The 24148-nt window shown below is 31.5% G+C and overlaps 3 protein-coding genes across 5 annotated transcripts; 2 read left to right on the forward strand and 1 right to left on the reverse strand.

The window, feature by feature from the left end:
* Nucleotides 1-4016: 4016 nt before the first annotated feature.
* Nucleotides 4017-4842, forward strand: LOC135129020 (biogenesis of lysosome-related organelles complex 1 subunit 3). The gene is made up of 4 exons (XM_064056106.1): nucleotides 4017-4215; nucleotides 4262-4328; nucleotides 4377-4478; nucleotides 4525-4842. The coding sequence occupies exons 1-4, from the start codon at nucleotides 4024-4026 to the stop codon at nucleotides 4755-4757; spliced, it is 594 nt and encodes a 197-aa protein (XP_063912176.1). The 5' UTR covers nucleotides 4017-4023; the 3' UTR covers nucleotides 4758-4842.
* Nucleotides 4843-19380: 14538 nt separating this feature from the next.
* On the reverse strand, nucleotides 19381-22587 carry LOC135128616 (thyroid receptor-interacting protein 11-like). Of its 3 annotated transcripts, XM_064055544.1 has the most exons (4): nucleotides 22427-22587; nucleotides 22077-22375; nucleotides 21529-22037; nucleotides 19381-21477 (listed from the first exon to the last, which is right to left on the reverse strand). In XM_064055544.1, exons 1-4 carry the CDS (start codon nucleotides 22463-22465, stop codon nucleotides 19400-19402), a joined length of 2925 nt encoding a protein of 974 aa, XP_063911614.1. In that variant the 5' UTR covers nucleotides 22466-22587; the 3' UTR covers nucleotides 19381-19399. The 3 variants fall into 3 exon arrangements, with proteins under 3 accessions (XP_063911614.1, XP_063911613.1, XP_063911612.1); XM_064055543.1 differs by having other exon boundaries at nucleotides 19381-22028; XM_064055542.1 differs by having other exon boundaries at nucleotides 19381-22037.
* LOC135128619 (peptidyl-prolyl cis-trans isomerase B-like) lies at nucleotides 22581-24119 on the forward strand. The gene is made up of 6 exons (XM_064055547.1): nucleotides 22581-22744; nucleotides 22796-22957; nucleotides 23005-23127; nucleotides 23190-23362; nucleotides 23412-23692; nucleotides 23893-24119. The coding sequence occupies exons 1-6, from the start codon at nucleotides 22628-22630 to the stop codon at nucleotides 24117-24119; spliced, it is 1083 nt and encodes a 360-aa protein (XP_063911617.1). The 5' UTR covers nucleotides 22581-22627.
* Nucleotides 24120-24148: the final 29 nt, after the last annotated feature.

Here is a 24148-nt window from a genome sequence, read left to right on the forward strand (position 1 = left end):
CGCGATAAAAAAAAACAAAAAAACGCAATAAATAAAAACAAAGAAAGGCGACAAAGAAAGCTGAAAAAAGACCACAAAAAATGTGAACAAAAAATCATTCAAAAAAAAGGTGGGAAAAAAAGGGAGGAAAGAAAAGCGATAAAAATGGAACATAAAAAGACGAACAAATAAACAAAAAAAAACGACAAAAAAAAGACGACCAAAAAAAGGCAACAAAGAAGACGAAGAAGGGCGACAAAGAGACGTGAAAAAAAATGCGACTTAAAACAGGGACAAAAAAGGGCGACAAAAAAACGGAACAAAAATAGACAAGCAAAAAAGAGTCCTCAAAAAAAAAGGCAACAATAAAAAAATAGCTTTTAAAAAATGTGGAAAGAGGCAAAAAAAAAGCGACAAAGAAAATGCGAACGAAACGATCAAAAAAGAGAAAAAAATGTGAGGAATGACGCCAAGAAAACGATAAAAACGAAAAAAAAGTACATCAACAAAGGCGACAACAAAAAGTCAAAAAAAAGATGACAAAAAAATGCAGGGAAAAATACGGCAAAAAAGTACACCAAAAAGCTACAAAAAAGGCGATTAAAAAACGACAAAAAAAGAAAAAGTCCCCAAAAAAAATATCACAAAAATCTACAAAAAAAAGCGAGAGAAACAAAGTTAAAAAATTAGAAAAAAATCGTAAGCGAACAACAAAAAAGTACGGCGATAACGGCAACCACAAAAATCCACAAAAAAGTGATAAAAAACGTTGAAAAAATACGACAAAAAAGGCAGCCAAAAATTGACAAAACAGGTCACAAAAAAAAGAGCAAACAAAGCCGACAAAAAAAACCGTTACTTGAAAAAAGGATACCAAAAAAGGCAAAATGATACCAAATTCACAGTATCCAATTTAAACTAAAAACCCAGGATTGCCAACTGACTCGGTCAGAAAATAAAGAAACTCGACAAAAAAGTAACAAAAAAAATATACAAAAAGTGCACAAAAAAGCGACGTCAGTAAAGCTACCAAAAAAGGCAAAAAAGTAAGAAAACGCAGAAAAAAAGTGAAAAACCCGTCACTAAAACACAAAAAACACAAAAAATCAATTAAAAAAGGGTACAAAAAAATGCGAAAAAAAAGAGTTAAAAAATATTACCAAAAAGACTAAAAAACAGGAAAAAAGGGCCTTAATAAAAGGCGACAATAAAAAAGCGGAAAAAAGAGGCAAATAGACGACAAAGAAAACACCAACAAGATCGCGAGCAAAGAATGCGACAAAAAAGGGTAACGCAAAAGGCCACCAAAAAACGACACAAACACATGAAGAAACGTGAAAAAAAGGGCGTGAAAAAGGAGAGCACAGAAAAAGCGGTAAAAACAGAAAAATAGAAAAAATTTTTACAAAAAAAAGGTAACAAAAAATGCAGGAAAAAAACGGCAAAAAAGTAGACAAAAACACGAGGAAAAAAAAGAAAAAAGACAACAAATAGAGAGGCGACCAAAAAGAGCACAAAAAGATGAAGACCAGCGACAAAGATAAGTGAAAAAGGGGATAAGAAAAAAAGGTTCAAAACAGTTACAAAAAGTGGAGCAAAGAAAACGCGATAAAAAAAAAACAAAAAAAAACACAATAAATAAAAACGCAGAAAGATGAAAAAAGGCGATCAGTTATTCAATCAATAATAAATGGCCAAAAAAAAATTATTCAAAAAAGGAATCAAAGAAAAACGATAAAAACAGAACAAAAAAAGGATTAAAAAAACACCAAAAAGCTGAAGAAAAGAGCACAAAAAAAATCGCAAAAAACAACCAAAAAATACACCAGAGAAGACGAAAAAGGGCGACAAAGAAACATGAAGAACAGGCGACTTAAAACGAGAACAAAAAAGGCGACAAAAAGGGAAAGAAAAAAGCGACAAAAAAAACGAGCAAAAAAAAAAGCAAACAAAAAAGCGAAACAAAATTTCTACCAAAAAAGACGAAAAAAAAAGTGAAAAAAAAACAAAGAGAGTAACAATAAAACAATATACAATTTACAATCACAAAAATGTAAAAGACGACAACAAAAAAAGTAAAAAAAGTGACAAAAATACAGAGAAAAAAAGGCGACTAAAAAACCAGAAAAAAAAATAAAAAAGTTTCCTAAAAAGGTGTCACAAAATCTACCAAAAAAATTGGTCGAAAGCTGTTTCGACAGAAGTTCCCTCGCACCTAAAATACAGTGAAACATATCCAGAATTTTTTAGTTGAGTTTTTACTTTACAGAATTTTGTGATGACGTCAACAACATTTTTGCAAGGACACGTAGATCAACTTGGATTGATTGATACACAGGAATACTAAAAATAACAGTTTGGTATTTCCCAAATTTTCTGGGAAAATGGAGTGAGCCGTTCCTGATTAAATCAATAAAATAAACTGATAAACTGATACATTCATCTTTTTTTTTTGAATCACCTGTATAAGCAAATGTAAAAAATATGAATGCAATGATAAGTCACAAGTAAAAACTCAAGATATTTTGTACATTTTAGTCTTGTCTTACCAATTACTAGCCCCGCCCACCCGCCCCCTATTTCCTCAGAGGATGTCATTTGCCAAAATAAGACTTATGTTAGCAAGCACTACTTGCTAAGATAAGTCTTATTTTGGCAGATGACATATCCTCTGAGAAAATAGGGGGCGGGTGGGCGGGGCTAGCACTTGCTAAGATAAAACTGATTTTGCCCCTATTAAACTTGTAAATTAAACTTGTTAAATTTAAAAAGTGTGAAATTGCAAATTTCCCTAGTAACGAGTTAAATTCGTAAATCTGATTGAATGTATTTTTTTAACAGCTTATTATTCAGTCATTAATTTTTTTGAGTCATCCTGTTTAAACAAATCTAAAAAATATGAACGCAGTGATCACAAGTGTAGACTTATCATATATATTTTGTATATTTTAGATAGTATTTATCCGGCAAAATTTTGAGATGACGTCATCAATTTTTTGGAGGGGATAATTGAATATATTTTGATTGAAAAATTATTATGCTTATCATAAATTTAAAACATCTCCAAGATTTTAAAGCATTCAGTTTGGCAGATTGTCAAAATGTTGTAAAAATTCAACACAGAGTCATTAACTACATGTGTAGGACTATGTTATTTTATACAATTTAAAACCCAAAAAAAAATGCGAACAAAGGGCAATAAAAAAATACACTCATAAAAAGAACGTTACAAAAAAAGAGGCTACCAAAAAAATGGTAACACAAAAAGACGAAAAAAGGTGAATAAAAAGACTGCAAAAGGGAATACAGAAAAGGCAATAAGAAATGCCAAAAAACCGCAACAAGTAAAGGCAAAATAGGAACAAAAGAGCAAAACCACAAAAACCGACAGAAAATACGGCAAAACGCAACACCGAAAGACCAAAAAAGATGAATAAAAGGGGAACAAACAAAAAGAAGACGACAAAAAACGGATTAAAAAAATATGAAGGAAAGATGACAAAACAGAAGTAAAAAAAAAACTATATAAAAAAAGGACGACAAACTACGTCACAAAAAATTTTACAAAATGTGCAAACAAAAAAGCGACAAAAAAAAATAAAAAAGGCAACAAAAATAATTATATTAAACAAATTTTGAGATAATGTCATCCAGTTTTAAGGGAAATAAATGGGTCTCCGCGGGTTAGCAGTTTCTAAGTTAAATTGTAAAATGTTCTTTTATAACTTTTTCCCAGAAATTTAAACCTTAAAGGTACAAAAATATGTGCGGAGTAAAAAGTAAAAAACCACATGTGCACGATCATCCTAAAACATATTTAATTTTTTTTTTAATAATCATAGAGACCAGAAAACCCATGCAAACGCGACACCTACTTTTTCATACTCTAGGGAGGGGTTAAACGTCGAGAAAACCTGAAATAACCCATGTCGCGCAAAAACAATCTGGCAGCACCCAGCACGTGCAACTCCCCCTTAAGCCAGATTTCCAAACAAATCACAACACACATGCAATCCACAAAACCCACCAATCACATCACATAGCATGCGCACCACCAATCAAATCCGTCGTGCGAGGTCGCACAAGCGTTGTTTATCAGCTGTTTTTGACAGTTTGACACAATGCTCTAAGCCCCCATTTCTTCAAATTGTGCACAAAAGTAGAATGAACAAACCAACAATCATCAGTGGAGAGGCTTCCGAAACCGACAGCGAAGATGACACCCCCAGAAAGGAGGTAAAACACCCATAACCTCCAAACACCCTGACAACATGTTTTGCAGCCCCTGAAAATAACCGCCCCGATTCAGGGGGCGGCCATCACTGGAGAGGACTCGGAATCGGAAAACGGTAACTGTGATCACGTTTAGGTAAAAGTTGTGACGAGTTTTGTCGTAGAGAACGACGCAAGCATTTGCAGTGCTGTTTCGGCGCTCCATGAAGCCAGTTCAAGGAAGGAAAACTGCGACAAAAGTGACTCGCTTCTCCACCAGAAATTACGTAAGGGTTCGATTGTTTGATGATTTGTTCTAATAGTGTGTTGTAGGAGAGTGTAACGGAAAGTTGCACCAAGATGTGGAAGGTTTTTGCCAGAACGTAATAGGAGAGGCTGGGAAGAACCTAACCTCCATTGACCAACAACTCATAAAGTCGCAACTGACGCTGCAAAACGCTGTCACATCGTTGAAGTCGCTCGGTGCCAACTCCCTCGCCATTAAAAATAAGCTCCAGTCCCTACTGTCGTCACAATTTATTCCCAACATTAAAATAAACAAGTAACTGTCCCCACGATTCTAGACACTACAAGTTTTGTTGCCAACTGACCAACTTTGTATTTGTTTTCATAAACACTTCTTCCAAATCACTTGTGTGTTTGATTTTTTTTTAAAGTTGAAAATTCGAAAAATTGATACACTGAAACATTGAGAAATTGAAACATCAAAAGATAAGAAGTCAAAAAATCGGAAAATTGAGAAATCGAAATGGTCCAAAATCGAAAAAAATTTAAATTAAACAAAATTGAAATATTTAAAATCACAACAAAAATTGATAAAACGAGAAATCGAAAAACTGAAAAATTGAAATACAGAAAAATCTAAAATTTGAAATTCGAAGAATTAAAAAATTAAAATATCGAAAAATTGAAGAACCAAAAAATTGAAAAACTGAAAAATCAAAAAATCAAAAATCGAGAAGTCCAAAAGCCGAAAAACCGAAAAATTGAAGAACCCTTCAACTGATATATCGAAAAATTAAAAAATTCCAAATTTGACACATCGAAAAATTGACAAATCAAAAAACTGAAGAATCGAGAAATCGAAAAACCGAAAAATCAAAAAATCAAAAATCGAGAAGTCCAAAAGTCGAAAGACCGAAGAATTGAAGAACCCTTTAACTGAAATATCGAAAAATTGAAAAATTCCAAATTTGACACATCGAAAAATTGACAAATCAAAAAACTGAAGAATCGAGAAATCGAAAAACCGAAGAACTGAAAAATTGTGGTACTGAAAAATCGAAAAAACGAAACAGTGAAAATCGTAAAATGGGAAAATCAGAAAATCAAAAAGTGGTAACGTCGAAAAATTGAGCAATCGAAAAGTCGAAAATTGAATTGAATTGAAATTGAAAAATTGAAAAAATCAGAAAGTGGGAAAATCAAAAATTTTAAAATTCAAAGAAGTAAAAAATAGAGAAATATCGAAGAACTGAAAAATCGATAAAGCGAGAAATCTATAAAAAACTAAAAAATTTGAATAGTGAAAAACTGAAGAATAGAAAAATCGAAAAATTGAGAAACCGAAACATCAAAAAATCGAATAGCCGAAAAATCGAATAATGGAGAAATCGAATAATTCAACATTTAAAAAGTCGAAAAATTGAAAAATCGGAAAACTGAACAATCGAAAGACTGAAAAATCAAGAAATTCAAAAATTCCAAAACAGAAATTTCGAAAAATTGAAAAACTGAAACATCGAGAAATTGAAATGTCAAGAAGTCGAAACATCGAAAAATTGAGATATATACATAAAAAATTTAAAATTAAATAAGACTGGAAAAAATTAAATTCACAAAAAATTGATAAAACGAAAATCGAAAAACTGAAAAATCGGAAAATCTAAAATCGAGAAATCGAAACATCAAAAAAAATTTAAAATTTAAAAATAAGAAAAATTCAAAAATTAAAATATTGAAAAATTGGAGGCGAAAAATTGAGCCATCGAAAATCTGAAAAACCTAAAATTTAGAATTCGAAAAATAAAAAATCGAGAAGTCCAAAAGTCGAAAAACTGCAAAATTGAAAAATCCTTCTCCTGGAATTTCGAAAAATTGAAAAATTAAAGAATCCATAAATTGAAAAATTTCGATGTTTCAGGTTTGACATTTTTCATTTTATGGATTTCATTTCATTTCTCAATTTTGAGAAATCAAACAGTGGACAAATCGTAAAATTGAAAAATTGAGATAACGAAAAATCGAGAATACGAAACACTGAAAATCGGGAAATGGGAAAGTCAGAAAGTCAAAAAATCGTAACGTTGAAAAATCGAGAAATCGAAAAGTCAAAAAATCAAAAAATCGATTAAACGAGAAATTGAGAAATCAAAAAATCGTAAAATCGAAAATTCGAAGAACGTGAAGTTTAAAAACTCCAAAAATTGAAAAATCGGAAAGCAGGAAAATCGAAAATTCTCAACTTCAAAAAAAGTACAAAATAGGTACATATCGAAGAACTGAAAAATCGAATAATTAGAAACAGAAACATCAAAAAATTGAAAAGCCGAAAAGTGGAAAAACTGAAAAATCAAGAAATTGAAGAATTCCAAAACAGAAATGACGAAAAATTGATACACTGACACATTGAAAAATTGAAAAATCAAAATATCAAGAAGTCAAAAAATCGGAAAATTGAGAATCGAAATAGCCCAAAACCGAAAAAAATTAAAATTAAATAAAATTGAAATATTTAAAATCACAAAAAAAATTGATAAAACGAGATATCGAAAAACTGAAAAATCTAAAATTTGAAAATTCGAAGAGTAAAAAAATTAAAATATCGAAAAACTGAAGAACGGAGAAATTGAAAAACTGAAAAATCTAAAAATCAAAAATCGAAAAAGTAAAGAATCGAGAAGTCCAAAAGTTGAAAAATCGAAGAATTGAAAAATCCTTAAACCGAAATATCGAAAAATTGAGAGATCGAAAATTTTGAGAAAACGAACCACTGAAAATGAAGAAATTGGAAAGTCAAAAAATCAAAAAGTCGTAACGAAAAATCAAGAAATCGAAAAGTCGAAAAATCAAGAAATCGATTAAACGAGAAATTGAGAAACTGAAAAATCGAGAAAACCAAACACTGAAAATGGAGAAATGGGAAAGTCAAAAAATCAAAAAATCGCAACGTCGAAAACTTTGTATTTGTTTTCATAAACACTTCTTCCAAATCACTGAAATTGAAAAACTGAAAAATCTAAAAATCAAAAATCGAAAAAGTAAAGAATCGAGAAGAAGATCAAAAGTTGAAAAATCGAAGAATTGAAAAATGAAATGAAAATGTAGGAATTGGAAAGTCAAAAAATCAAAAAGTTGTAACGAAAAATCAAGAAATCGAAAAGTCGAAAAATCAAGAAATCGATTAAACGAGAAATTGAGAAATCAAAAAATCGTAAAATTGAAAAATCAGAAAGCAGGAAAATCGAAAACTTTGAACTTCAAAAAAGTAAAAAATAGAGATATCCAAGCACTGAAAAATCGAGAAAACGAAAAACCTGTAATAAATTAAAATAGTGAAAAAGTGAAGAATAGAAAAATCGAAAAATTAAGAAACCGAAATATCAACAAATCGAACAGCCGGAAATTGAAAAATCAGAAAATGAAGAATCGAAAAACTGAAAAATTAAAAAATGAAAAAATTCCAATATATAAATGAAGAAAAATCGAGAAATTGAAAAATTGATAAACTGAAATATCGAGAAATCAAAACATCAAAAAATCGTAAAATGGGAAAATCAGAAAATCAAAAAGTCGTAACGTCGAAAAATTGAGCAATCGAAAAGTCGAAAAATGAAAAAATTGACTATGTAATCGAGAAATTGGGAAATCAAAAAAATCGTAAAATCGAAAAATTGAAAAAATCAGAAAGTCGGAAAATCAAAAATTTTAAAATTCCAAAACATAAATTTCGAAAAATTGAAAAACTGAAACATCGAGAAACGAAACATCAAAAGATCAAGAAATTGAAAAGTCACGAAGTCGAAAAATTGAGATACATAGGTATAGATAAAAAATTTAAAATTAAATAAAACTGGAAAAAATTACATTCACAAAAAATTGATAAAACGAAAATCGAAAAACTGAAAATTTGGAAAATCTAAAGCCGAGAAATCGAAACATCAAAAAAAAATCTAAAATTTAAAAACAAGAAAAATTCAAAAATTAAAATATTGAAAAATTATAGGCGAAAAATTGAACCCTCGAAAATTTGAAAAAGCTAAAATTTAATTTCGAAAAATTGAGAAATCGAAAAGTCGACAAATCGTAAAATTGAAAAATTGAGATAAAGAAAAATCGAGAATACGAAAGACTGAAAATCGGGAAATGGGAAAGTCAGAAAGTCAAAAAGTCGTAACGTCGAAAAATCGAGAAATCGAAAAGTCAAAAAATCGAAGAACGTGAAGTTTAAAAAAAAACAAAAATTGAAAAATCGGAAAGCAGGAAAATCGAAAATTTTCAACTTCAAAAAAGTACAAAATAGGGATTTATCGAAGAACTGAAAAATCGAATAATGAGGAACCGAAACATCAAAAAATCGAAAAGCCGAGAAGTTGAAAATTCGGAAAATGAAAAGTGGAAAAACTGAAAAATCAAGAAACTGAAGAATTCCAAAACAGAATTGACGAAAAATTGAAAAATCGAAAAATTGATACACTGAAACATTGAGAAATTGAAACATTAAAAGATAAGAAGTCAAAAAATCGGAAAATTAAAATATTTTAAATCACAACAAAAATTGATAAAACGAGAAATCGAAAAACTGAAAAATTGAAATACTGAAAAATCTAAAATTTGAAAATTCGAAGAATCAAAAAATTAAAATATCGAAAAATTGAAGAACCGAGAAATTGAAAAACTGAAAAATCAAAAAATCAAAAATCGAGAAGTCCAAAAGTCGAAAAACCGAAGGATTGAAGAACTCTTTAACTGAAATATCGAAAAATTGAAAAATTCCAAATTTGACACATCGAAAAATTGACAAATCAAAAAACTGAAGAATCGAGAAATCGAAAAACCGAAGAACTGAAAAATTGTGGAACTGAAAAATCGAAAAAACGAAACAGTGAAAATCGTAAAATGGGAAAATCAGAAAATCAAAAAGTGGTAACGTCGAAAAATTGAGCAATCGAAAAGTCCAAAAATGAAAAAATTGACTATGCAATCGAGAAATTGGGAAATCAAAAAATCGTAAAATTGAAAAATTGAAAAAATCAGAAAGTGGGAAAATCAAAAATTTTAAAATTCCAAAACAGAAATTTCGAAAAATTGAAAAACTGAAACATCGAGAAACGAAACATCAAAAGATCGAGAAATTGAAAAGTCAAGAAGTCGAAAAATTGAGCTACATAGGTATAGATAAAAAATTTAAAATTAAATAAAACTGGAAAAAATTACATTCACAAAAAATTGATAAAACGAAAATCGAAAAACTGAAAAATTGGAAAATCTAAAGCCGAGAAATCGAAACATCAAAAAAAATCTAAAATTTAAAAACAAGAGAAATTCAAAAATTAAAATATTGAAAAATTATAGGCGAAAAATTGAACCCTCGAAAATTTGAAAAAGCTAGAATTTAGATTTCGAAAAATTGAGAAATCGGAAAGTCGACAAATCGTAAAATTGAAAAATTGAGATAACGAAAAATCGAGAATACGAAAGACTGAAAATCGGGAAATGGGAAAGTCAGAAAGTCAAAAAGTCGTAACGTCGAAAAATCGAGAAATCGAAAAGTCAAAAAGTTTAAAATCGAAGAACGTGAAGTTTAAAAAAAAATAAAAATTGAAAAATCGGAAAGCAGGAAAATCGAAAATTTTCAACTTCAAAAAAGTACAAAATAGGGATTTATCGAAGAACTGAAAAATCGAATAATGAGGAACCGAAACATCATAAAATCGAAAAGCCGAAAAGTTGAAAATTCGGAAAATGAAAAGTGGAAAAACTGAAAAATCAAGAAACTGAAGAATTCCAAAACAGAAATGACGAAAAATTGAAAAATCGAAAAATTGATACACTGAAACATTGAGAAATTGAAACATCAAAAGATAAGAAGTCAAAAAATCGGAAAATTGAAATATTTAAAATCACAACAAAAATTGATAAAACGAGAAATCGAAAAACTGAAAAATTGAAATACTGAAAAATCTAAAATTTGGAAATTCGAAGAATTAAAAAATTAAAATATCGAAAAATTGAAGAACCGAGAAATCGAAAAACTGAAAAATCAAAAAATCAAAAATCGAGAAGTCCAAAAGTCGAAAAACCGAAGAATTGAAGAACCCTTTAACTGAAATATCGAAAAATTGAAAAATTCCAAATTTGACACATCGAAAAATTGACAAATCAAAAAACTGAAGAATCGAGAAATCGAAAAACCGAAAAACTGAAAAATTGTGGAACTGAAAAATCGAAAAAACGAAACAGGGAATATCGTAAAATGGGAAAATCAGAAAATCAAAAAGTGGTAACGTCGAAAAATTGAGCAATCGAAAAGCCGAAAATTGAATTGAATTGAAATTGAAAAATTGAAAAAATCAGAAAGTGGGAAAATCAAAAATTTTAAAATTCAAAGAAGTAAAAAATAGAGAAATATCGAAGAACTGAAAAACCGATAAAGCGAGAAATCTATAAAAAAACTAAAAAATCTGAATAGTGAAAAACTGAAGAATAGAAAAATCGAAAAATTGAGAAACCGAAACATCAAAAAATCGAATAGCCGAAAAATCGAATAATGGAGAAATCGAATAATTCAACATTTAAAAAGTCGAAAAATTGAAAAATCGGAAAACTGAACAATCGAAAGACTGAAAAATCAACAAATTCAAAAATTCCAAAAGAGAAATTTCGAAAAATTGAAAAACTTAAACATCGAGAAATCGAAACATCAAAAGATCGAGAAATTGAAATGTCAAGAAGTCGAAACATCGAAAAATTGAGATATATATGTACATAAAAAATTTAAAATTAAACAAGACTGGAAAAAATTAAATTCACAAAAAATTGATAAAACGAAAATCGAAAAACTGAAAAATCGGAAAATCTAAAATCGAGAAATCGAAACATCAAAAAAAAATTTAAATTTAAAAATAAGAAAAATTCAAAAATTAAAATATTGAAAAATTGGAGGCGAAAAATTGAACCATCGCAAATCTGAAAAACCTAAAATTTAGAATTCGAAAAATAAAAAATCGAGAAGTCCAAAAGTCGAAAAACTGCAAAATTGAAAAATCCTTCTCCTGAAATTTCGAAAAATTGAAAAATCAAAGAATCCATAAATTGAAAAATTTCGATGTTTCAGGTTTGACATTTTTCATTTTATGGATTTCATTCCATTTCTCAATTTTGAGAAATCAAAAAGTGGATAAATCGTAAAATTGAAAAATTGAGATAACGAAAAATCGAGAATACGAAACACTGAAAATCGGGAAATGGGAACGTCAGAAAGTCAAAAAATCGTAACGTCGAAAAATCGAGAAATCGAAAAGTCAAAAAATCAAAAAATCGATTAAACGAGAAATTGAGAAATCAAAAAATCGTAAAATCGAAAATTCGAAGAACGTGAAGTTTAAAAACTCCAAAAATTGAAAAATCGGAAAGCAGGAAAATCGAAAATTCTCAACTTCAAAAAGTACAAAATAGGGACATATCGAAGAACTGAAAAATCGAATAATGAGAAACAGAAACATCAAAAAATTGAAAAGCCGAAAAGTGGAAAAACTGAAAAATCAAGAAATTGAAGAATTCCAAAACAGAAATGACGAAAAATTGAAAAATCGAAAAATTCATACACTGACACATTGAAAAATTGAAACATCAAAATATCAAGAAGTCAAAAAATCGGAAAATTGAGAAATCGAAATAGCCCAAAACCGAAAAAAATTAAAATTAAATTAAATTGATAAAACGAGAAATCGAAAAACTGAAAAATCTAAAATTTGAAAATTCGATGTAATTTATTAAAATAGTGAAAAACTAAAGAATAGAAAAATCGAAAAATTAAGAAACCGAAATATCAACAAATCGAACAACCGGAAATTGAAAAATCAGAAAATGAAGAATCGAAAAACTGAAAATTTAAAAAATTAAAAAATTCCAATATATAAATGAAGAAAAATTGAGAAATTGAAAAATTGATAAAATAAAATATCGAGAAATCGAAACATCAAAAAATCGTGAAGTCGAAAAATCAAAAAAAATTTAAAATTAAATAAAATTGAAGAATTTAAAATTACAAAAAAAAAAAATGATAAAACGAGATCTCGAAAAACCGAAAAATTAAAATATCGAAAAATTATCAAAAAACTGAAGAAAATTGAAAAATCCTTAAGCTGAAATATCGAAAAATCCCAAACCTGAAACATCAAAAAAATTGAGAAATCGAAAAGTTAAAAAATCCAAGTCGAAAAATTGAAAAATTGAGAAACTGAAAAATCGAGAAAACCAAACACTGAAAATGGAGAAATGGGAAAGTCAAAAAAACAAAAAATCGTAACGTCGAAAACTTTGTATTTGTTTTCATAAACACTTCTTCCAAATCAATTGTGTGTTTGATTTTTAAAACTTGGGTTAGTGAGTTGAAACGCGCTCGCGCATGTCTTCAATTTTGTTCTCGATGCTTGTAATAATATCTAGCTGTTCGTGCAAGTAACGCACGTACGTTTGCAAATTTAAAATGAGCGACTCTTTTTCACATAGCTGTTTCGAGTCCACGGGAATGAGACATTCGCCCAGGCCGCAGGACCTCGTGACTCCAGTGTTGTCAGTTTTATCAGCGCTCCGTAAGTTGTGGGGCTGCCTGGGTTCGCTTTGACTTTGTTTAACGTAGCCTTCACTCTCCCCACATGCGCAGAAAAGGCAGGTGTAGAGCTCCTCTTCTGAGTTACCTTCACCAGGACAAGCACATAACGAGCTAGTTTTAGTTTTTGTACATAGACAAGACGACATAGATTGGGCGAATTGTTGGCAAGGTGGAAATGTACGTCGCACTGCGTTGTAAATGTCCTCGATTTCGAACAATTTAAAATCACAAAAAAAATTGATAAAACGAGAAATCGAAAAACCGAAAAATTAAAATATCGAAAAATTGAACAACCGAAAAATTTTAAAATCGAAAAATTAAAAAATCGGGACGTCCAAAAGACAAAAAACTGAAGAAAATTGAAAAATCCTTAACTTGAAACATCAAAAATTTGAAAAACCTAAAATTTAGAAATCAAAACGAAAAATCAAAATCGAGAAGTCCAAAAATCGAAAAACTGAAGAATTGCAAAATCCTTAAACTGAAATATCGAAAAATTGAAAAATCCCAAATTTGACACATCGAAAAATTGACAAATCAAAAAACTGAAGAATCGAGAAATCGAAAAACCGAAAAATTGAAAAATTGTGGAACTGAAAAATCGAAAAAACGAAACAGTGAAAATCGTAAAATGGGAAAATCAGAAAATCAAAAAGTCGTAACGTCGAAAAATTGAGCAATCGAAAAATCGAAAAACGAAAAAATTGACTATGTAATCGAGAAATTGGGAAATCAAAAAATCGTAAAATTGAAAAATTGAAAAAATCAGAAAGTGGGAAAATCAAAAAATTTAAAATTCCAAAACAGAAATTTCGAAAAATTGAAAAACTGAAAAATCGAGAAACGAAACATCAAAAGATCGAGAAATTGAAAAGTCAAGAAGTCGAAAAATTGAGATACATAGGTATAGATAAAAAATTTAAAATTAAATAAAACTGGAAAAAATTACATACACAAAAAATTGATAAAACGAAAATCGAAAAACTGAAAAATTGGAAAATCTAAAGCCGAGAAATCGAAACATCAAAAAAAAAATCTAAAATTTAAAAACAAGAAAATTTAAAAAATTAAAACACTGAAAAATGATAGGCGAAAAATTGAACCCTCGAAAATTTGAAAAAGCTAAAATTTAGATTTCGAAAAATTGAGAAATCGAAAAGTCGACCAATCGTAAAATTGAAAAATTGAGATAACGAAAAATCGAGAATACAAAAGACTGAAAATTGGGAAATGGGAAAGTCAGAAAGTCAAAAAGTCGTAACGTCGAAAAATCGAGAAATCGAAAAGTCAAAAATTCAAAAAATCGAAGAACGTGAAGTTTAAAAAAAACAAAAATTGAAAAATCGGAAAGCAGGAAAATCGAAAATTTTCAACTTCAAAAAAGTACAAAATAGGGATTTATCGAAGAACTGAAAAATCGAATAATGAGGAACCGAAACATCAAAAAATCGAAAAGCCGAAAAGTTGAAAATTCGGAAAATGAAAAGTGGAAAAACTGAAAAATCAACAAACTGAAGAATTCCAAAACAGAAATGACGAAAAATTGAAAAATCGAAAAATTGATACACTGAAACATTGAGAAATTGAAACATCAAAAGATAAGAAGTCAAAAAATCGGAAAATTGAAATATTTAAAATCACAACAAAAATTGATAAAACGAGAAATCGAAAAACTGAAAAATTGAAATACTGAAAAATCTAAAATTTGAAATTCGAAGAATTAAAAAATTAAAATATCGAAAAATTGAAGAACCGAGAAATTGAAAAACTGAAAAATCAAAAAATCAAAAATCGAGAAGTCCAAAAGTCGAAAAACCGAAGAATTGAAGAACCCTTTAACTGAAATATCGAAAAATTGAAAAATTCCAAATTTGACACATCGAAAAATTGACAAATTAAAAAACTGAAGAATCGAGAAATCGAAAAACCGAAAAACTGAAAAATTGTGGAACTGAAAAATCGAAAAAACGAAACAGTGAAAATCGTAAAATGGGAAAATCAGAAAATCAAAAAGTGGTAACGTCGAAAAATTGAGCAATTGAAAAGTCGAAAATTGAATTGAATTGAAATTGAAAAATTGAAAAAATCAGAAAGTGGGAAAATCAAAAATTTTAAAATTCAAAGAAGTAAAAAATAGAGAAATATCGAAGAACTGAAAAATCGATAAAGCGAGAAATCTATAAAAAACTAAAAAATTTGAATAGTGAAAAACTGAAGAATAGAAAAATCTAAAAATTGAGAAACCGAAATATCAAAAAATCGAATAGCCGAAAAATCGAATAATGGAGAAATCGAATGATTCAACATTTAAAAAGTCGAAAAATTGAAAAATCGGAAAACTGAACAATCGAAAGACTGAAAAATCAAGAAATTCAAAAATTCCAAAACAGAAATTTCGAAAAATTGAAAAACTGAAACATCGAGAAATTGAAATGTCAAGAAGTCGAAACATCGAAAAATTGAGATATATACATAAAAAATTTAAAATTAAATAAGACTGGAAAAAATTAAATTCACAAAAAATTGATAAAACGAAAATCGAAAAACTGAAAAATCGGAAAATCTAAAATCGAGAAATCGAAACATCAAAAAAAATTTAAAATTTAAAAATAAGAAAAATTCAAAAATTAAAATATTGAAAAATTGGAGGCGAAAAATTGAGCCATCGAAAATCTGAAAAACCTAAAATTTAGAATTCGAAAAATAAAAAATCGAGAAGTCCAAAAGTCGAAAAACTGCAAAATTGAAAAATCCTTCTCCTGGAATTTCGAAAAATTGAAAAATCAAAGAATCCATAAATTGAAAAATGTCAAACCTGAAACATCGAAATTTTTCGATGTTTCAGGTTTGACATTTTTCATTTTATGGATTTCATTTCATTTCTCAATTTTGAGAAATCAAAAAGTGGACAAATCGTAAAATTGAAAAATTGAGATAACGAAAAATCGAGAATACGAAACACTGAAAATCGGGAAATAGGAAAGTCAGAAAGTAAAAAAATCGTAACGTCGAAAAATCGAGAAATCGAAAAGTCAAAAAATCAAAAAATCGATTAAACGAGAAATTGAGAAATCAAAAAATCGTAAAATCGAATATTCGAAGAACGTGAAGTTTAAAAACTCCAAAAATTGAAAAATCGGAAAGCAGGAAAATCGAAAATTCTCAACTTCAAAAAAGTACAAAATAGGGACATATCGAAGAACTGAAAAATCGAATAATGAGAAACAGAAACATCAAAAAATTGAAAAGCCGAAAAGTGGAAAAACTGAAAAATCAAGAAATTGAAGAATTCCAAAACAGAAATGACGAAAAATTGATACACTGACACATTGAAAAATTGAAAAATCAAAATATCAAGAAGTCAAAAAATCGGAAAATTGAGAAATCGAAATAGCCCAAAACCGAAAAAAATTAAAATTAAATAAAATTGAAATATTTAAAATCACAAAAAAAATTGATAAAACGAGAAATCGAAAAACTGAAAAATCTAAAATTTGAAAATTCGAAGAGTTAAAAAATTAAAATCTCGAAAAACTGAAGAACGGAGAAATTGAAAAACTGGAAAATCTAAAAATCAAAAATCGAAAAAGTAAAGAATCGAGAAGTCCAAAAGCTGAAAAATCGAAGAATTTAAAAATCCTCAAACCGAAATATCGAAAAATTGAGAGATCGAAAATTTTGAGAAAACGAAACACTGAAAATGAAGAAATTGGAAAGTCAAAAAATCAAAAAGTCGTAACGAAAAATCAAGAAATCGAAAAGTCGAAAAATCAAGAAATCGATTAAACGAGAAATTGAGAAATCAAAAAATCGTAAAATTGAAAAATCAGAAAGCAGGAAAATCGAAAACTTTGAACTTCAAAAAAGTAAAAAATAGAGATATCCAAGCACTGAAAAATCGAGAAAACGAAAAACCTGTAATAAATTAAAATAGTGAAAAACTGAAGAATAGATAAATCGAAAAATTAAGACACGAAATATCAACAAATCGAACAGCCGGAAATTGAAAAATCAGAAAATGAAGAATCGAAAAACTGAAAAATTAAAAAAATAAAAAATTCCAATATATAAATGAAGAAAAATTGAGAAATTGAAAAATTGATAAACTGAAATATCGAGAAATCGAAACATCAAAAAATTGTGAAGTCGAAAAATCAAAAAAAATTTAAAATTAAATAAAATTGAAGAATTTAAAATTACAAAAAAAAATGATAAAACGAGATCTCGAAAAACCGAAAAATTAAAATATCGAAAAATTATCAAAAAACTGAAGAAAACTGAAAAATCCTTCAGCTAAAATATCGAAAAATCCCAAACCTGAAACATCAAAAAATTGAGAAATCGAAAAGTTAAAAAATCCAAGTCGAAAAATCGAAAAATTGAGAAACTGAAAAATCGAGAAAACCAAACACTGAAAATAGAGAAATGGGAAAGTCAAAAAATCAAAAAATCGTAACGTCGAAAACTTTGTATTTATTTTCATAAACACTTCTTCCAAATCACTGAAATTGAAAAACTGAAAAATCTAAAAATCAAAAATCGAAAAAGGAAAGAATCGAGAAGATCAAAAGTTGAAAAATCGAAGAATTGAAAAATCCTTAAACCGAAATATCGAAAAATTGAGAGATCGAAAATTTTGAGAAAACGAAACACTGAAACTGAAAAATTGAAAAATTGAAATACTGAAAAATCTAAAATTTGAAAATTCGAAGAATTAAAAAATTAAAACATCGAAAAATTGAAGAACTGAGAAATTGAAAAACTGAAAAATCAAAAAATCAAAAATCGAGAAGTCCAAAAGTCGAAAAACCGAAGAATTGAAAAACCCTTTAACTGAAATATCGAAAAATTGAAAAATTCCAAATTTGACACATCAAAAAATTGACAAATCAAAAAACTGAAGAATCGAGAAATCGAAAAACCGAAAAATTGAAAAATTGTGGAACTGAAAAATCGAAAGAACGAAACAGTGAAAATCGTAAAATGGGAAAATCAGAAAATCAAAAAGTGGTAACGTCGAAAAACTGAGCAATCGAAAAGTCGAAAATTGAATTGAATTGAAATTGAAAAATTGAAAAAATCAGAAAAAAAAATTATAAAACGAGATCTCGAAAAACCGAAAAATTAAAATATCGAAAAATTATCAAAAAACAGAAGAAAATTGAAAAATCCTTAAGCTAAAATATCGAAAAATCCCAAACCTGAAACATCAAAAAATTGAGAAATCGAAAAGTTAAAAAATCCAAGTCGAAAATTCGAAAAATTGAGAAACTGAAAAATCGAGAAAACCAAACACTGAAAATGGAGAAATGGGAAAGTCAAAAAATCAAAAAATCGTAACGTCGAAAACTTTTGTATTTGTTTTCATAAACACTTCTTCCAAATCACTGAAATTGAAAAACTGAGAAATCTAAAAATCAAAAATCGAAAAATTAAAGAATCGAGAAGAAGATCAAAAGTTGAAAAATCGAAGAATTGAAAAATCCTTAAACCGAAATATCGAAAAATTGAGAGATCGAAAATTTTGAGAAAACGAAACACTGAAAATGAAGAAATTGGAAAGTCAAAAAATCAAAAAGTCGTAACGAAAAATCAAGAAATCGAAAAGTCGAAAAATCAAGAAATCGATTAAACGAGAAATTGAGAAATCAAAAAATCGTAAAATTGAAAAATCAGAAAGCAGGAAAATCGAAAAATTTGAACTTCAAAAAAGTAAAAAATAGGGATATCCAAGCACTGAAAAATCGAGAAAACGAGAAACCTGTAATAAATTAAAATAGTGAAAAACTGAAGAATAGAAAAATCGAAAAATTAAGAAACCGAAATATCAACAAATCGAACAGCCGGAAATTGAAAATGCAGAATCGAAAAACTGAAAAATTAAAAAATTAAAAAATTGCAATATACAAATGAAGAAAAATTGATAAACTGAAATATCGAGAAATCGAAACATCAAAAAATCGTGAAGTCAAAAAATCAAAAAAAAAATTAAAATTAAATAGAATTGAAGAATTTAAAATCACAAAAAAAATGATAAAACCAGATCTCGAAAAACCGAAAAATTAAAATATCGAAAAATTATCAAAAAACTGAAGAAAATTGAAAAATCCTTAAGCTAAAATATCGAAAAATCCCAAACCTGAAACATCAAAAAATTGGGAAATCGAAAAGTTAAAAAATCCAAGTCGAAAAATCGAAAAATTGAGAAACTGAAAAATCGAGAAAACCAAACACTGAAAATGGAGAAATGGGAAAGTCAAAAATCAAAAAATCGTAACGTCGAAAACTTTGTATTTGTTTTCATAAACACTTCTTCCAAATCACTTGTGTGTTTGATTTTTAAAACTTGCGTTAGTGAGTTGAAACGCGCTCGCGCATGTCTTCAATTTTGCTCTCGATGCTTGTAATAATATCTAGCTGTTCGTGCAAGTAACGCACGTACGTTTGTAAATTCAAAATGAGCGACTCTTTTTCACATAGCTGTTTCGAGTCCACGGGAACGAGACATTCGCCCAGGCCGCAGGACCTCGTGACTCCAGTGTTGTCAGTTTTATCAGCGCTCCGTAAGTTGTGGGGCTGCCTGGGTTCGCTTTGACTTTGCTTAACGTAGCCTTCGCTCTCCCCACATGCACAGAAAAGGCAGGTGTAGAGCTCCTCTTCTGAGTTACCTTCACCAGGACAAGCACATAACGAGCTAGTTTTAGTTCTGGTACATAGACAAGACGACATAGATTGGGCGAATTGTTGGCAAGGTGGAAATGTGCGTCGTACTGCGTTGTAAATGTCCTCGATTTCGACGTCTGATTGAACACCCTCTTCGTCACACATATTACTGTCACAAGTACACACGTCCAACTCACACTGACTGTCACTTTGCTGCTTGACTACGGTGTGCGAGCACACAGGATTCTCCTGTTTTTGGGCATCTTTAAGATCGCCCAGTCTTCCTTCTAAATTATCAAGAACTGAGCTAATAGTGTCTTTGACTTTCACGTTCTCCTCTTTTACCTTGTCTATGTAACCTTGCACCTCACTAGACTGTTGTTTCGTACATTCACCCACGTCACAATTCATTTTCGCTATACTTTCCTGCACCTTTTTGTAATACGAAAGTAACGCATTAACACACTGCAATCTCTGGTCTTTTGTTTTACACTTTATCGGACACTCAGACTTCTCTTGTACCTCTTGTGTCTCCGGTTCTGGTTTAGTCCCACTTTCTACCGGCTCCGGTTTAGTCCCACTTTCTACCGGCTGCGGCTTCTCAAGCGTCACTGCCTCCTCACTCACCGTATGCACACCCATGCTTTTCATCGTCTCTGTTGCCGGTGGTACATTATCACCCAAAGCCAGTTGAAACCGATCTATCGTTATCACCTCGTCGCTATTTTTATTGTTGTACGGGGTCTTCGTCTCCGAAGGCTTCTTATTCAGTTCTTCTATATTCCGAAACAACGTCTCAATCTTCTCCTTCAAGTCACCCAACTCCTGCTGGATCTCCTCGTTCGCGTGAATCAAATTATCAGTCACCACTTTATGTTCCTGGAATTTGTCCAAGAAGGTTTCTTTTTGTTCGTCGATGGTCTCGGTGAGTTTGCAGATGTTCTCGGTACAAGCTCGAGTGGAATCGCGGGTCACCGTCAGCTCGGTCTTCAAAGACTCGATTTCTTTGCACGTGTCGTCCTGCTTTTCCAACAATTCAGCCACTCTGTCCCCGATGTCGTTCAACTTGAGGATCATTTCGTTCATGTCGGTGTTGGCAGGCGGTGCGTTCTCTGAGAAATCAATAGACGGCTCAGTTTGTTCCTCGCCTTGTTCTACTGCTTGCATTTTGCTCAAGTCGGTTTTCAGTTCGTCAATGTCCACCCGAACGGTCATACTCGGAGAGTGTAGATTTTTATCGCTTTGCTCTTTGTGCATTTGTTGGAAAAACTCGTCTGTTTTGTCCAGCGCATCGTCACTGTCGTCCCCAGAAGGTTTTTTGTCTTCTGGAGACTGTTTCGGGTCACTGCCAACTGCGCACGCTTCGAACCCGACAGACCGGGTGCTTTCCAGTTCTACGTCTGGAGGTTGGATAGTCACGTCCTGCGGCAATTCTGTTTCAGCTATGGAGTCCTGCGGCAATTCTGTTTCAACTATGGAGTCCTCCACCGGACTTTCAAGAACGAAACTCGGTTTTATATCGTCGTCGGTTGCCTTTATTTCAACCACCTGATTTTCTTCTGGCTCCTCGGGTATTTGTTGTTCGGTCTTAATCGCACTGTCAGTCACTTGTACCTCCGCATCTCTGCACCTACAGTCACACGCTTTATCGACTTTTTCAACACTAGCAGTGACGTAGTCTGTCAAGTAAACCCTGGACACTCTCACGGAACTTTTCTTATGCGCCTCTTCACGACTCTTGACTATCTCCTCAACAGATGAACTTTCTAAAATTCTTGACAGTTTATCCTTCGAAAAACTAACTCTTCTGAGCGAACCTGTACTGTTATAAGGCAACGCTTCTTCTTCGTTTTCGTCCTCGTCCTCTTCACCCTGAAGAATCTCCTCCGCCAGAGAGCCAGTTTTTTCGATGATTTTGCTCATTTTCTTTTGTAGTTCTTGGGTGGTTCTTTTATACGCTCCGAGGAGGCTGTCTCTGGCTGATGGAAACGCACTTGGGGAGTCTCTTACTGATAGCGATGCCTCGTCTTCCCTTGGAGGAGTCACTTGAACGACTAACTGAAGCTGCAGCCTGAGGTTCTCTTCCTTCAGCGAATTTATTTCTTCCTGTAACTTCGATATCTGGTCGTTGTGTTCGTTTTTTAGTTTTTCTAGAGTAGCGGGGTCCATTTCGGTTGCGCCAGCTTTTTCTACAAGTTTTTCGCTGAGTAGTTGCAACAACTCGTAGTGGGCTTTCATGATTCTTGCTATGTTCTTAAACTGTTGGAAGGTTTTGTTACATTTCGCTGGACACTCTTTCGAGATTAGTTGGTCGCATCTGAAATAACTGGTGTTTAGTCAGTGGTGTGACCGACTCAAGTATTACTCATTTTTCCAAACGACTATATCGCTTTTGATGTCTTTGTCAGGTTTGTCCGACTTTTCCGGCTTTTCCGACGATTCGTTCGCCTGTGGGGACATGCGCAGTCTTGTCACTTGCTCTGACGCTAGATAGAATCTGTACCGGAAAGTTTCCGTTTCTTTCAAATTTTGTTTGTAGCACTGTTCTAACTTCTTTACTTGTTCCTGCAACATCTGTATTATCACGTCCTTGTTGGCTATCGTTTTTTCGGCTTCTTTTAATTTCATGTCACGCCGATCGGACACAATGTCGGCGGTCTCGGACTATAAAACGCAAAAACAATCTTAGAACAATCTTAATTAAACTCTAGTCACCACTGGATCGGGTCCAGGAGGGCTATTTGTTGCTTCCATTATTCACAAACAAACACGACCTAATTTAACTCCAACACAGACACAAACCTAAGATACGACACATCTAATTTTTCATACATTAATTTACTGAGTTAATTATTGTGACCAAGTCATTTTTGACATTTTCCAGAATATTTAGTCAACGTCAAAATTTCATTCGCCATGAAGAAAAAGAGCAAGAAGTTTAGGCCTTGCAAAATTCCGAGGTACCTAATCGGGTCGGCCAGTCCCCAACTAATCGCGACGGATTTAGCCGAATTCAACGCTCATCGGTACAAAGTAAGTGCAAAAAACTTTAATTTACATTTTACTTGTATTTAACTGTTTCAGGTGTTTACCGCTAAACCCAGAACTGACACAAACCCGCCTAAAATGAATCCCTTTAAATATGTTGACATCAGAAAACTCCGTAGCGATGAGGAACGTTTGAAACTCATCGACAAAGAAAATAAAGAAATTCTTAAAGCGATTAACACAGTTAATAGGACAATAGTAAGACCCCAACCCTTGTCTACACTCACTTATACGTTAAAGTTCAGGGAAGAATAGATTCCTACAACCCCCATGCCTACGCCAACAAGTCCAAGTGGCTAGGACATGTAATCACGATGAAAAAAATCGAAAACAAGAATAAAACAATTTACCACAAAATCGTGTCAGCTGTAAGTGTAATAAGAAAGTCGATCGTTTATTTTTCGAAAAAGTTCTACAAAAATCTGTTAAGAGTTCCAGTTACCAGCGCGAAGCTATGAACCGCTTCTGGACTGGGGTGATCAAAAAATTGCAGTTAACGTCGAAATTCCCTCTTGTCATTCTTCAAAAACCACCCTTGGACCACGAGCTTTCAAAAGAACCGTCCATCAGTTGCGGGTTAGAGAAACTGTCGGAACGTCCCTTGTAATCCACCAACCACTCCCATACTAAAAGTAACTTAAAGTCGCTTCAGATGTTTTCTCGAATTTCAAGTTGTGGATGGACCGTTCCTAGGCCGCATGGAGATCGAACTTTACCACGACCACGTCCCCGTAACCGTCCAAAATTTCCTGGAAATTTGCTCGGGCCAAAACAAGAAGAAGCTGTCGTATAAAAACTGTCCCGTCCATAGAATCGTGCCAGGTAAGTTTTTGGCAACGGGGGACATCACGCTGGGGACGGGCAGAGGCGGGACGTCCATCTATGGCAAGGACTTTTCAGAGGAAGGCCACAAGCTCAAACACACGAGGACCGGTAAAAAATCACTACATTTCATAATAGTCCGGGATCTGAAACTATTTTTTTCAAGTCTATAGTGAATTTGTCTATTTTTGATACCTCTGTAGTGACAATCAACTGTCATTCCGTGCATCCACTACCAACATAAATCGCAATAAAAAAAATTCTCCGATCCCGGACTAAAACGTCCCCCAAGACTCACACTGTCCCTTCAGGTGTCCTTTCGATGTGTCGCGTGCACAAACACGACAACAACTCCCTTTTCTGCATAACTTTCACCGCGATGGAGTCCCTCGACAACCAGAACGTGGTATTTGGAAAAGTGATAAAAGGAGCCCACCATTTATTAAAAATAGAGGGTTACGGGAGACGTGTGGGCAAGCCCTTATTACCGATAATAATTTCCAACTGCGGCAAACTGAACCCCGCGCTTGAGTGTTAGTGATTTTCGCCCGGGTTGGCACGCCTGGC

Source organism: Zophobas morio, unplaced genomic scaffold (genome assembly GCF_036711695.1).
Source record: "Zophobas morio isolate AGI-343-1 ecotype UQ-CSIRO unplaced genomic scaffold, CSIRO_AGI_Zmor_V1 ptg000014l, whole genome shotgun sequence".
NCBI classification, from domain to species: domain Eukaryota; kingdom Metazoa; phylum Arthropoda; class Insecta; order Coleoptera; family Tenebrionidae; genus Zophobas; species Zophobas morio.